Consider the following 14,652-nt stretch of genomic DNA (forward strand, 5'->3'; position numbering starts at 1 on the left):
GTCTTTGCATAGCAGTGTCTTTTTTGTTTTTATTTTACATAACCAGATCAGTGAACGCATGTACCTGTCTCCACCAGAGTGAAAAATCTGAGCATAGAGATTGACCAATCGGTTCATCTCATATTTATAACAAATATTTACACTTTAAGGAATATTCTGCGTTCAATACAAGTTAAGCTCAATCAACAGAATTTGTGGCATTTTATTGATTACCACAAATATTTATTTTTACTTGCCCCTCGAAATTGAGCTTAACTTGTATAATTACTGATTAGATTCCTTTAATCAGTTATCAGTTCTTTAATATTGGTTTCACCAATAAAGTTTGACACAAGACTACATACTTGAGCAAGTGTATATTACAAATAAAATGTGTTACATTATTTATTTGTAGACTGTGCGTTATATTAATCTCATTAAGCAGACTGTTCACCCACAGAGGTTAGTGATCAATGAATAAGTTGTGATTGTGCCTAAAAGCTAAATTCAAGCAATAATTAAAAACTGGTTATGCATATCGGTTATCGGAAACTTAAACGCAAAAATAACCAGTATCGTAATCGTCATTAAAAAAACAATATCGGCGGATCTCTATCGGAGTATCAGTGTTCAGCCACTTATATTGGTTGTGTTTTTGTTGTCTTTGTGGCTAAGCTCTGACACCCCTGTTTAGAGTTTTGTCTAGTCTATGTGAGAATGCATGGCTCTCCCTTTTGGCGTTGTCATGCATTCTCTTGTCTTGTTGGTTGTTGGCACGAGTGTTGGTTGTTGACTTATGTCATCTTTGTGGAACGCTTTCATGTCAATTGTCTTGTGTTTGTTTCTCGAGACTCCGGGCACGATTTGCGTTGCACTCGCTTTGCGTTGCGCATCCGGGTCACGATCCATTGTCATGTTGTCGCCCTCACACAAATGTCCCTGTGTCATTTTGGCATGAACGCATGTTGCCTTTGTCTCTGGTGATATGGGCTTGTGTCATTTGGGTGTTTGTGTATGTGAGAGAGCTTGTTTTTTTTTTTTGTATTGCTATGTGTCTTTCAGTCTTCTGTCACACCCCGACTCCTTGTCTCCTAATTATTAGTTCACTGGTTTCACCTGTCCCTTGTTAACTGGTTTCATTTATCTCCTTTTATTAGCTTCTCATGCATGCTGTCCTGTGCTGAATTGTTTCACTTCATTCGTTCGCTCCTGTCGTCATGTGTCCATGTTTGCTGTCTACCTTCCCTGTTAGTTTATTCTAGTTTTGTTTTGTTTTGTTTTGTTTTGTCCATCGTGAGAGTTTTGGTTTTGTATGTTTTCTGTTTTATTTAATAAAAGCTCATTGTTGCCTGTCTGCGCTTGAGTCCTTCTTTCAAACGCCCCAATCCGTGACACTGAGAGCACTGGGATTAGGAGAGACAGAATGATAGCAGGAAAAAAAAAACAGAAAGGAAAAAAACAGAGCACTGAATGTGTCTGCAGAGACTTAAGTCCTGCCATCTGTAACCATTAGAGCCCAGATGAATTGATCGTATTGAGCGACCTGGCTGGTGCAGGGGCATTGCTGGTCAAGGTGACCTCATAGTGGAGTTGTGTCCGCCTGGAAATACCAGGAGAGATGGAGCGAAGACAAAGGTGAAAAAATGGATGACGGAAACAGACCAGCCTAGCATGCAGCGATGAGGCCATTTCATGTATCTGACAGACAGCTACTGCTGTTGCAAAGTGTGTGTGTGTGTGTGTGTGTGTGTGTGTGTGTGTGTGTGTGTGTGTGTGTGTGTGTGTGTGTGTGTGTGTGGTGAAAATAAACAGAGTAGTGGAGGACACCCCTCCTGAAGCCCACCCGATGCCTCCAGCCCTACACTGTGCCAACTTCTCTTTGGCATTGACCACTGAGGGATGTCCTGCAGCACCACTGCCAACTCACACACCCTTTCATGTACACACACACACCTTACATGCATGGAAACCAAAAACAAATGCACGGGCCCCTCTCAGCCACACAAACACACTCACACACAGCCCAGTAATTCTGCACCATTCCTCTCATGTTTATAGAAGCCCAGTCTGTAATCCACTGAGACTTATAAATATGCTTTGTAGTACATAAACATTTTTATGGACACATTTTTTAAAACATCTGACATAATTTGTGAGCTGCAATATGACAGTACCCAGTGGGTCTATGCAAGTCCACCCACATACAAACACATGTGTTCGCACAAATAAAACAAGCAGATCAGATGAGAGGGGATCTTAGACATTTGTAAAATAATAAGAAATCTCTCCACAGATCAGTTAATGGCTCCAGAGGCATAATCGCACTACTCACAGACCAAAATTCAAACAGTACATCCTTTTACACCTGCATTTACATGTACGTAACAACAGACAGTGCGTATGTATCTATGGAAAGCAAGAACTCTTCCTCCCGGTGGTTTATACATCAACTAAACAATTTCTTAGATATTTTATTTAATTAAAAATCCGATGAAAAGAAGCGATCGCTCGAGGTAGTCCTAAAAAGATGCGTGATCAGGTGTCATTATGGAGATGAGGACAGGCATATTTCTCCTCTTGTGATGGAGGAGGCGATGTCTGCAGGAGAGAGCCATGGGGGGGGTGAAAGCGTTATTGGGTGCTAAGAGTGTATGAAAGGGTGCGGGGGTGGGAGAACTGAGACGGAGCGGGTGGCACCAAGCCAGGCAGTGCCCGTCTGGCAGCTAAATACCTTTGTTTCCCGCAAGCTGGCTCTGCTGCAAAAACAGGTAAAAACGTTTACTTGTCCATGATTTTTTGAAGACAGTTCACCAAAAATGAAAATTCTGTCATAATTTAGGCTACTTATTCTCAAGTCTTGCAAACCTGCAAGACTTTCATTCTTCCATGGAACACAATAGGAGATGTTAGGCAAAATGTTAGCCTCAGTCACCATTCACTTTAATTTTATGTTCTTTCCATACAATGAACATGAATTAATGAGGCTAACGTTCTGCCTAACTTTTGTGATCCACAGAATAAAGAACATCACACAGGTTTGGAACAACATAAGGGAGTAAATGATGACAACATTTTCATTTTTGGGTTAACTATACCTTTAAAATAAATCCACATATCTGTAATGCACACATCTTTCCAAATAATAACCTTCAATGTCTTTTCAATCAAATATTTAAAAAAAAGGTTATAGCACAACCGAAAAAAATATGTCCTGAATCAAGTCTGCTTTCCTCATTTATTTTGTTTTTGGATATAGAGCACAGGCATTTATTTTTTTCCCAGGAAACACAAAATTCCCAATCCGACAAAAGTGTGCGCTATAGCCCATTAGATGAGAATGGCGAATGAAAGGAAGCCGTCCACCCCCACAGCACAGAGCCGACTGTATCATGCAAATCAAGCCCGAGGATGCAGAATATCACAATGTTTCTGTGAGGGATGCTGCGAGACACATCTCTGCATGCAGCAAACAGCTCCAAGAGAATTAAATATCATTCTGCGCTATTATTACACATCATCCCCATGGAAAGCTCTGCACACCTCTCACACATGCATGGAATTGCTATTTTTTCTACAATCAGACACAGGCTAGTACACATTCACAGGTACAGCAGGGACTAGATGCCTACATAAACACACATGGGCATACACTCGCATGTGATAGCTTGGTGTTCTTTGAAAAAGGGGACAGGTCTTGTTTGTGAAGCCCCGGTGAGTGAAGAAATCCTGCCAGTGAAAGGAAATAAAAACCTTTTGAAAATTAGAGGTGAAACCCTCCCCAATATAATTTATATTCACAAAGAGCCACTTCCAGGGTGCCATCGCTGCTCGGGTAAGACACGTCTCTTTGTCACTTCCTGATAATTCATTTTCCTGATTGTAACAAAAACAGGACAAACTGGAGAATGCATGGGTGTCGGAACTATATTAAGCTGTGAGAACACACACCTCTGAACTGCACAAATAAAAAGATTTGAGCTGCTTCTCTCCACATGTGCTTCACAAGAAAGCATGCACACACTCTGACAATAATATGTGAACACACACACTCACATGCAGCACAGGGTGGTTCAGAAAATAAAAACAACTGAAGACAGAAATCATAGTACCATCAGTCCTCAGTGATGACCAAATGTCAGTTAATGCTGCTCCTCACATTACTAAAGACTTCAAGTCCTCTTAAAAAACGATCAGTGTCAGCACTCTCTCCCTCACCGCTGAACTCCATAAAGGCGCTTTTAATGATAATTATGATCATGACAGATCGTCAAGCTCCAGATAATATGTGATTTAAAAGGGAGATGGAAAAAAAACAATAAGAAAAAAAGCTTAAATTGCTGGGGCCTTTGTTGAGCTACTCATTTGGGTCACATTTTGGCACAGAAAATTGCAGGCACCTCACATGCCAGACAATCGCACATAGTGTAATTGATTCAATATTAATTGGATGCCCCTGATTTACATTGACTGCAACAGACATATGCATAGCAGAAACAGAGAGAGTGACAACATGGATGAGAGAGAGAGAGCCCGAGAGAGAGAGCGCTAGAGAGTTAGAGACATTAAAACCCACCCAGCAAAGGCCATTTAAAAAACAATTATCTGTATTGAGGCCCATTCTGCATGGCAGCAGTGTTAGTCCGATCTAATCTGCCGATTTATTGGAGAGCAGTCATAACTTCTGAAGGGCTGCTGTGGCAAAAGACAGAGTCTTCATACCGCTTCATAAGTTCAGTTATCCAAATGGCCCCATATCATGAGCCAAAGCTAATTCAATCTGTTCCATCAACATGTTTTTTGACAACACGTTGCAAAACAGAAGATCATGAGATGTTACTTTGCATAATTTTTGCATTTCATCAGATGTCTTACAATGTGCTTTAAAGGACACGATACAGATCATATCACTGTCTGTATCTACATAACATGAAAGGGAGAGGAGAGGAGAGGAGAGGAGAGGAGCGGAGCTCTCAATTACCTCTATCCTCTCCGTCAGGGCCCCCTCACCAGGATACATACTATTCGGAGTAGTACACAGCCACACACACACACACACACACACACACACATCTGTATTACCTTTTTCTATGCACACACAGCAAGTCCATTCCTCTGTGGCAAGTTCTGCCTTTCGTCACACTGTGCTAGTCTATATGGAAACTGATTTGTTACATCACACTTAGAAACTTCCTTATTTGGTGCTCTGAACTACAGCCAAATGATTCCTTTAAAAATAACATATATATAACAAAAATAACAAATGTTGTTCCAAAAAAACCTGTTGTTCAACTATTACTTTTCTTCACCCTTTGAAATGCAGCTTTATGACTTTCTAGCCCATCTCTAACCCAAACACACACATGCACACACAAAGTATTTTAGTTTACATATTCATGGTAATCTGCAGTCAAAACTATCCTTGAAGATGTTATGTCTGAAATCATCTATAATATGGCTAATTAAAATCTCTTCCATGGCAGCAGATCAGTAACATGCTGAGAATCTATTATGGTCCTTCCCACAAAATTGTTAAAAATAATAATAATAATAACAAGCACACATAATACCAATGACCCATCGCTATCAGTTGAACCCTGATCCATTATGATGTAAATGAGTTTAATAACCCAGTTTAGCGGCTGACAGACACAAGAGGTAGCCGGCTTGCATAAAGGTAGAATAATTTGTACTGAAACTGCTAAACTAAAAAAAAAGAGGGTAAGCAGACGCAAATGACCTCGTTCAGCCTTCATATCTGATTAAATGTATAATACCATAACAATACGTTCCACTGCAGACCACGTAATACATTTAGATATAATTTACATAATGTGCACATATGCACATAAATTAGAAGGATTCATATTTTGTTTTCTTAAATTGTACTGTCTCCATAATGCAAGTTATAAGTCTTGGAAAACAACTTGATACTTGAACTCAGCAGTCAATAATTAGCCAGAGCAATGGGTCAAGTCCAAAGGACTGTTGATGGGGCTAACCGGACCCAGACGCTTCCTGGAACCTGATCTTTGAGGCAGACTAGAGAATGGCCAAATCTAAAGGCTGGGCAGAAAAAAAACAGACTGTAAAGGCTCACTCTCACATTTTTCTACATTAAAAAATCAGTCTAAATCATATAACCAGCCCAAGACACACATGAACATGCCGGAGTGCTCGTATCTAATAACTGCACTGAGAACTTAAAGTGAATTTCACTTAACGCTTCTGACTACATCAGTTCGCATTTTACCATTTTCAGATCCCTGAGATTTTTCTGAAGTTCTTTACAGTGGGAATGTTCTAGTTTTTTTATCGATTTCCCATGTTTTATTTAGTGCACAAAGTCAACCACTATAAGCTAACCCTAATAAAATTGCACATCCGCAAAACTAAAACAAATAATTAGTGTTGTGTTATTGTTCCTTGACAAACCAAAATAACTTCCATTTCCTTTCCCTTTTTTGACAGAAAGTGAAAATGTGCAGGCGTGCATTTATACGGATAAGATGTGGCTGTGTGAAAACCCACAACGAAATCAAGATACATCTGTCGAGACCACATGAGAGAGGTTGTGCAGCACAGAGAGGCATTTCCCATGAGCCTGTGGACACACACCAAGGGGGCTGGCCTCTCCTGTCACACCAAGGGCTCCTCAAACCGCCCCTCCAGTGCCAAAAATTCCCCCTCTCATTCTCTCTTTCTCCCTGTACAGCTGAGCAGTCCTCTGTGCCATAAAGACACACCCTCTGCACTCTACTTCGGCCAGTAACTAAATAACAACTTAAAGTCAAAGTCAGCTGTACCACTTTGACTCCGGGTCTCAATCGACCACTCGGGACCACTGTTAAACCAGAGTGAATCCTATAACAACCAGCTTAACCTGATGTTAATGCAAATGTGCTAAACCAAAGCATAAAGCCAGTGTTGGGAATGTGTGATCTAATCTGAACTTAATTATCCCACAGGGTCACTGATTCCAAACAGCGATGATCACTAGATGATAAATCAGATACTTAATGTTTTTTTTTTTTTTTTTATCTTTGTAATCTAACAGAGCCCTGCTATGAAGTAATGCCAGATCCTCTTTTGGTCTTCATAGTGGCTTCTCACTCCGAGTTTTGATTTAATATACCCCCTTCCTGCCCCACAGCTTTTAAATATTCAGCACTCTGATACGTCTCCAGAGCCGCGAACGAGACGCACCACAATGAATGAACATGTGTCTACGATATGTGGCCCACAAAAAAACTCAGCTCCGATGAGTGTTAAAAGAAGGCATCAAAAATGTTCTACACACACGCATGCACACATACAGCCTTGCTAACATTGTTATATAAACAAATGGCATTTGGGAAGAGGTTACCTGTAATGTTTTCCTGTTTGGGACAGATTCCTCGAGAAGATGTCGATAAGCAGTCATCATCCTCCGGTGTGACCTGGACACCCACCTCCACAGGGTTGGAGGCTCTCCTTAGCTCACTGCGCGACGGTGATGGGGGCTTATCCACTGCTTTGTCCATGCACAAAGTGCCATTGCACTGCTTCCTTTTGTGCTCAATGAAAATAAGGATGTCTCCCAAAGGGAAGTTCATCTGACATTGGCCACAGGTGAGCAGGTCCTGGTCTCCCTCTGGAGATACCTGTACCACCCCACGCTGTTCCTGGCTCTCCTCTGAGACCACGGCTGACAGGGGCTCGGCTGCACGCGGAAAGAATCCATATGCGACACAGAGGGAATGAAAAGCAGAGGGAATATTAGAGACTGGGTGCTGTAATGAATGCAGCCAAGATGCACATATTAGGGAAAAAAGCATGCATTGCTTCACACAGGAATACTTTTGCTATTTTCATTTGACAAAACGGTTCCTCTATATTAACTTGTGAATTGGCTGATCCGCATCAAACTGTCATCTTTGCATTTTCTGGCATAGAGATACTTATTTTATTTTTATTTATTTTTTCATTTCAGATCCATAAATATCTAACAAATCAATAACTTTCTGAGCAGGTTACATTTCAGTTAACAATACCAACATAAAGTTTCCATAATTGTAATAGCAGTGGCATAATAACTTATTAGTGTTTGAATTATTATGATATCGTAGAATTTCAGTAAAACTAACAGAATTTTGATATGTTTATTTAGGAAAGTTAACATCTGTGTCTGAACTAAATTTGTCTGTTTCTGCCTCTTTGTTTCACTCGACCATACACACATCTGGATCATGAAACGACTGTATGGACAACACATGTAGATTCCGGTCTCAAGATATCAAGTGAACCCAACACAGTGACTGTTATTTGCCTGATAACAAACTACTGCTCAAATCTGCAACAATAAATGCTTCACACAATAGCACTCATGATAAAGTTAGCTATAAGGTTCACATACATTGCTCTAATGACATGTGTAATATTTTGTTCTTTTTAATGATTGTTTAGTGAAATCTTTTACACTACTATGTCAGCTTCCTGATGGTTAGGCATCTTGACCTTCTTTATAAGCTGCCAATTTCATGCTTTAATTAACCTAAAACCACAGAGAATCAAAAAATAGATTTTAATTTTAGTGGGTGATGATTGGTACAGATTTTGTTAAAAATGTGTTGGGATCATGAGCACCATGGTTAAATTTGCTTCAGCCCAGTCTGGGGCAGATACTGAGGGGCAGATGTGCTCCTGAAATACCATATAAATGTATAGTGTGGAACATGCACTTGTCTGCTTTTGCACTGCTTCTGCATTTATTCGAGAATAACTGCTCGCCATGCAAATAAATAAAAGAGAGCCTAACCGATTGAAAGTCCACACAAACTATTTTAAATCTGATTCCCAGAAACAGAGTGATTCTGATTTTCACTTCTCTATGCATCTAGTTGTGATCGTTTCCCAGTGATAACAGCTGAAGAGCTTCCAATTATGTTTGATTGTGATGAAACACAGAGATAATAAACGAAAGACTTCAGTCTTGATTTAATAATGATACCAAGCGAGCAGCTACTTCTAATGTTGGCAAAATAGATATTTCGATTTTTATGTTTGGTACTATCAAAAAGCTTACATCACATAAAACAATAGTCTAGATTGAAGTTAGCTATAATAATTATTAATTTATATTTTATCACGTCTGACATCTTAAAATATCCGTCTGACATCTTAACATATGCGCACACGTACAGTATACAAGCGTATTTTAAAATTATATAAAAGAATCACTATACAATTGACCTCGTTTAAATAAAAGAAAGTCCGATAATTATGTCGCAAAAGAATATTTGATAATCCAGGGAATTAAACAAAAAAAAAATGAAGATGGATCAGATTACTTGTTTCAAACAACTAAAAACAGTGCAAACTGGGCATAAGAGTTTTCCCAATCCTTTTAAAAATCCCACTGCACTCAGCGATGTCGAGACGAGCATATTACATTTATTTTCATTTATTTAGAAAATATTTTGGCATTTCACATCGACTACTGTGCCTGATATAAAAAGCAGATTAAACCCCCAAAATATGAAAATTATATGTTTTAATTGTTCTCCTCTGGAAAGTTTATTTTTGTGTATAAAGGCAAACAATTGAAGACGGTTTTGAATAAAATGATAAAAGTTGGACCTGTAAGTAAAAAGAGGTCGTTCGAATATCTCTCTCATTGTCAAAATAAATACCCTCGACATTAGTCCATTTATATTGCCTGAACCTCCTTTGCTACTTTTCCAAGGATTTACTCGAACTAAAAAAGAGCTTTTAGACTATATAGCCTACAAGGCATAAAAATGCAACATTTCATGCTAGGTCGGAAAAGGACGAGGTAAAAACAGTTACGAGTTCATATCGCCTACAATACGTTTCTCTCTTGTTAACATATGGTCAAATATAGATAAAGATAGCGGTGAAACCGATCGTGTTCACGTCCAGTTTATGATCATACTCTGCCCCCTAGTGGCGGATTTCTGACACCTATAGCAGCAACACACGAAGCAACCCGCGCGCGGAGAACCCAAAGCCTGTGTGTGGAAACCCTATAATGTTACACGATACGTTGCAATGTTACAACAACGCGGGATTTGTGTCAAACATGTTTATCTAATAAAACGTAGCCAAATAATGTGTAGAGCTTGAAGTTTGGGATATCAAAAAGTGATTAGCTCTAAGACTATTGTATGTGTTTTCGTTTCATCTTGCTCCTGAAAACATTTCGAGCCATAATATACGAAATAGACTTGTATTTACAACAAGGCAACTAACCACAACCATTCACGACATATTTAAAGTTAAAAAATATATATATAGATATATATATAAATATAATAATAATAATAACGCGAATTACATATTCGAGGAATTGTTCGAAAAGATAAACACTGTGTCCATGAACAGACATGACTGGTTTCGATAGTCTACAGTTATCTCGAAATATTTGCATTGAATTTAGAATTTGTCTTACCTTTGTCGTCGACATTTAAAACACATTCAGGCCTACCTGAAATAGATTTGATCCTTTTTTGGTATATTCGCGCGAAGCGTAAACAGTGTGGCTTTAAAGCTTCTCCTATTGCCTTAAACGAAAGCCCACGCGAGTGTAGACCAGAATTAGGTTTAGCCTAAAATGCAAGAAAAGCTTGAGTTTAACATTCAAATGTATCGAATACATTGTCTATGTGGATAGTTTTCTGTGCAATGTTACTGATACTGAAGGCGACTTCCCTTCTCTGTTTGCTGGCAGTGGGTAGTACGCGCACGCGGCGCTTGTAAACAGTCGGACACGAGATTTTTCCCAATCAAAATTCACTTCCACGCTTTGAAAATCTTCCAAAAATAGTGCGAGAGGGGGGAAATCCTGCCCAGAATCACAGCCAGGCAGCGTTACGGGGCATTCCACGACGTGAGAGACTAAATAACCGAGCTAAAGCATGAAAGCGTGGACCCACCACAGTCCGGTAACTGAACGCTTGCTTTTAAGTGGTCAAAGCGACGAGGGCACGAGAGCCAAGACATACGCGCCTAAAGACCGATTTGGCATGAACTTCTTCACATTGCATGGAAAGTATCGCAATGGAAAGAAAACTTTTCTGGCATCGCAGCGGAGGAAGGTGCGCGTAAAGGTATTTCATAGATGGGAAAACTCTCTTCTCTAAAGTCCACTTGACCACGATCTGCACTGTGTCCAGTGTGTGTCTTCTCTGAGAATTACGCTCCTCTTCGCCGCTTTCTCCTGTTAATTCAATACTACAGAATGGACCCAAAAACAGGTAAAGGAAAGGTTAGAGAATATATTTGTCTTTACTTACGCGAAAAATCCCGTTTGCTTAAGTGCTGGGGTTTGCCTTGCTTGCGGCGAGACATGGTGGTTGGTGGTGGCTTTCAGCTCGGTTCACATCGGGAGAGCCGGGTTAGAAGGGAGACTCCAGAGAAAATATCTTCATCAATGCCTTTGACATCCAAAATAAATTAGAAATAATACAAAGATGGCGCAGGGAAGATGGATTGTGGGATAGCCGTCATGGCTTTTTTGAAAAGAGAGAGAGAGATATAGATAGAGAGAGAGAGAGAGTGAGAGAGAGATGAAAAAATGGCAAAAGCCCCCCTGAGCTGCAAGTTCAAGTGCGGACGTGACGTCCCTGCGAACTTGAACGTCAGGAGATGGATGGACACAGACATACAGAACATGGGCAGGGCAGAGCCGTGGAGTGGGAGGAGGGAGTGGAAATAACAAAACCAATGGACACTCATTAGGGGCTGGACATGAAAAACAGACCCGAAGAAGCCAATGGACAGAAAGATCAGGGGGCCGGACAAGAGGCGAGAGAGAGAGAGAGAGAGAGAGAGAGAGAGAGAGAGAGAGAGAGAGAGAGAGATGTTTAATGAAAGCAATGTGCGGTGCGGTGTGTGTGCTGGGGGTGGACGCAGTAAAACAGACCACGAAAAGCCAATGGACAGGAGATTCAAGGGGGCCGGACATGCTATATATACAAAGGGAGGGGGAGAGGAGCCCCAGATATAAGGTTTCGTAGTGGACACTGATCGGGGCTTCTGGAGAAGACACAGTGCTTGAATCACTCAAGTCCTGGTCAAACAGTCAGAGGTAGCGTGCTACACGCAGTGCGAGGTCTGATAGGGTGAAGCTGCTTCTGAAGCAGAACAGTAAGCCAAAGACGATCGGGTTGCATGAACAGGACAGACAGGTTCCGCGCTATATAGGGCATGAGGGTTCAACCGCCGCGTGAGCCGCAGATCACAAGGGCGCATGATGATGGCACATTCCTCCAGAAGTCCAAATAATGCCCGAGGGACATCACATAAAAATGACATACTAGCTCAAACTCTTTGCGAGTGATGTAGGTGGGACTTAAATACTGCATGAGTGTAATTTTAAAAATATAACAACACTGACGAATAGATCGCGGGAGCAGCCCACTATAGAGATGGGACGGGGTAATAAGTTTCAGATGTGTTCAGATTATAAAGAATGGCGACTGGGGGGGAGAGGGGGTGTCAGTAAAGCACCGCGTGGATTTAGAAATATATAAAGATGCTGTAAACAGCACAGATGCATTCGAAATAATGACACAGAGACATCATCCTTATAACAAAGCCCGATGGCAAGCGTAGTTCCATGCATGAGGTGGGAGGAAGAGAGAGACACCCCTGCGATCAAGTGAAAGTACGACTAGACTAAGCGACTGCTCCAGAGACTCAAAGCAGAGGCTGCATGCGTGAAGAAGTGGCAGTCTGCTGGAAAGGCACAATTCAATAGGGAACCCGTAAGAAACAGATCGGACATTGAAGTCGAGTGCTGGAGATAATTCGTGACCCGTGAGTGAGTGAGTGAGTGCAACTGTTTACAGGCTATACGCTGACATCTTTATTTCTGGAGCAAGACTGATCGATGTGATGGTGAATGTTTTCAGTGCGATGTGTCAAGTCTTTTGCGCAAGTTAGACGCTCGTGAGTTGGGTTTCGCTGGGCAAAAGGTCAATCTGGGAATGCAAATGGATTTGACTACAAAACTGTGCTGATGTTAGGTCATTCTAATATAACAGAGCATATAATGAAAAGCGTCGCATCGATTTTAAATGTGTTTTTGCAATGTTTAACGCCCACGTAGCGCACTACAGAATTCTTACTATTCTCCATGCACAAAGGGAATGGCCAGCTGCGATCCAGCTACATTTAACAGCACTTTTAAGTGTTGCGTGTGGAAAGTCGGAGGACATGTGTTTCTAAGATTTTGCAGAGAATTGAAAACAATACACCACTGATTCTTATAGCCTACCTTTTGAAGGAGGTTAAATGTGTATTCGCACATCCCTATTTATCCCCGCAGAAATGTGCCATTCGAAATAATTCCATGTAACAATTGATTTTTAACTAAATAAAATGCATCTTTTAAGCGAAGGATTCTGGTTTTGCATTCTAATCTGAATCCATTATGAAAACTTGGATATACCAGTTTTGCACGGACCAGTCCTTATAAAATCAGACGAAGTAATTCCCCATGCGTGAATAGCAATTATGAGCGACTTTTGAGCGTTCATTTATGTGTAAATTCATAAACAGGGAGTAGCGCTTATATTTTATGCAATATATATATTGAAATATATCACTGTAAAATTTGGAGTGATGTTCACGCATTTCAATAACAGGGCATTAACCACGTCCCCTACCCACTCACACCATTGGCTGGAGCACCGACTTTTTTTTTTTTTTTTTACATTTTTACTTTCCTGAAAGTCTGTCCCTGCTCATAGGCGGACATTGATCGGATCAAATCGAGCGTTTACACCTCCTTTAAGAATGGAAGATATCAGGCAGCAACAAAACCCTGCATACAAACAGAATCTTAATATGTAAATGACAATGTGACTGATCCCATCATAAATCAGCCAGACGTTAAATGCATTGCAATATCCATTCCTCCAATGCACGGTCAGGCACGCTTCAGCCGCTCTCTCGAACAGAAAAAGTGCTTTTTGTGTGTGAGAGAGTGACAGATATAAGAAGGGATTGGAAAGGAGAGTGAGGGGAAAGTGCGATGACAGATTCATGCTTAAAATAGCGTTTCAACTCAGTGCGCGAGGCCCTGCTGTGGATGACACAAAAACCTTATTACCAAGCCTATTGAAATACAAAGACTGTTGCTGTAAGATCTGGTTCTATTACTTTATTAAAATGCTACCACCATGTAAATAGTAGGCTATGTTATCATGGCCAGGGAAAATTAATATTGGGCCATATGTCAGAAGGAACTCTTACACAGTTATTGATCGAAATAAATAAATAAATGTCTCTTGGTCATGGGCATGCCTTCCATGCGTAGTGGCTCAAGGAAATTGACTGACTGGCCCCATGGGCGCATTTTAATATATGGAAATGACCGAGGGCTTATGCAATAAATCACGCCCAACGCCCTGTTCATGCTTCACTCCTCTCATTTTCCCGCTGGCTCTAGCAATTCATCAGCAGATTTGTTTTCCTGCAACTGTTGTCCAGCGCTGATGTCATGTTAAAAGAGGTGTTTTATTGACATTTTTGTTTTACCAGCAGCTGGCTTAGCACTGAAATGCACGGAGTAAAACACCGTCGCTGGTATGCGCCTGTGATTTTATTTACAGTGTAATTGTATAAAGACTATTCCAAATGAAGACGCACATTATTGTGTCTACTTTTGTT

General features: G+C 40.6%; 1 protein-coding gene across 1 annotated transcript in view; it reads right to left on the reverse strand.

Moving 5' to 3' along the window:
• Positions 1-11,602, reverse strand: part of LOC127661006 (B-cell lymphoma/leukemia 11A-like) — a 59,177-nt gene extending 47,575 nt beyond the window's left edge. The window contains exons 1-2 of the mRNA XM_052151530.1: positions 11,271-11,602; positions 7,343-7,678 (exon numbers count right to left, since the gene is read on the reverse strand). Of these exons, the coding sequence (XP_052007490.1) occupies positions 7,343-7,678; positions 11,271-11,325 (391 nt within the window). The 5' untranslated portion in view covers positions 11,326-11,602. The remainder of the gene's footprint in view (positions 1-7,342; positions 7,679-11,270) is intronic.
• Between the last annotated feature and the right edge of the window lie 3,050 nt (positions 11,603-14,652).

This window comes from Xyrauchen texanus, chromosome 20, assembly GCF_025860055.1.
Source record: "Xyrauchen texanus isolate HMW12.3.18 chromosome 20, RBS_HiC_50CHRs, whole genome shotgun sequence".
NCBI lineage: Eukaryota > Metazoa > Chordata > Actinopteri > Cypriniformes > Catostomidae > Xyrauchen > Xyrauchen texanus.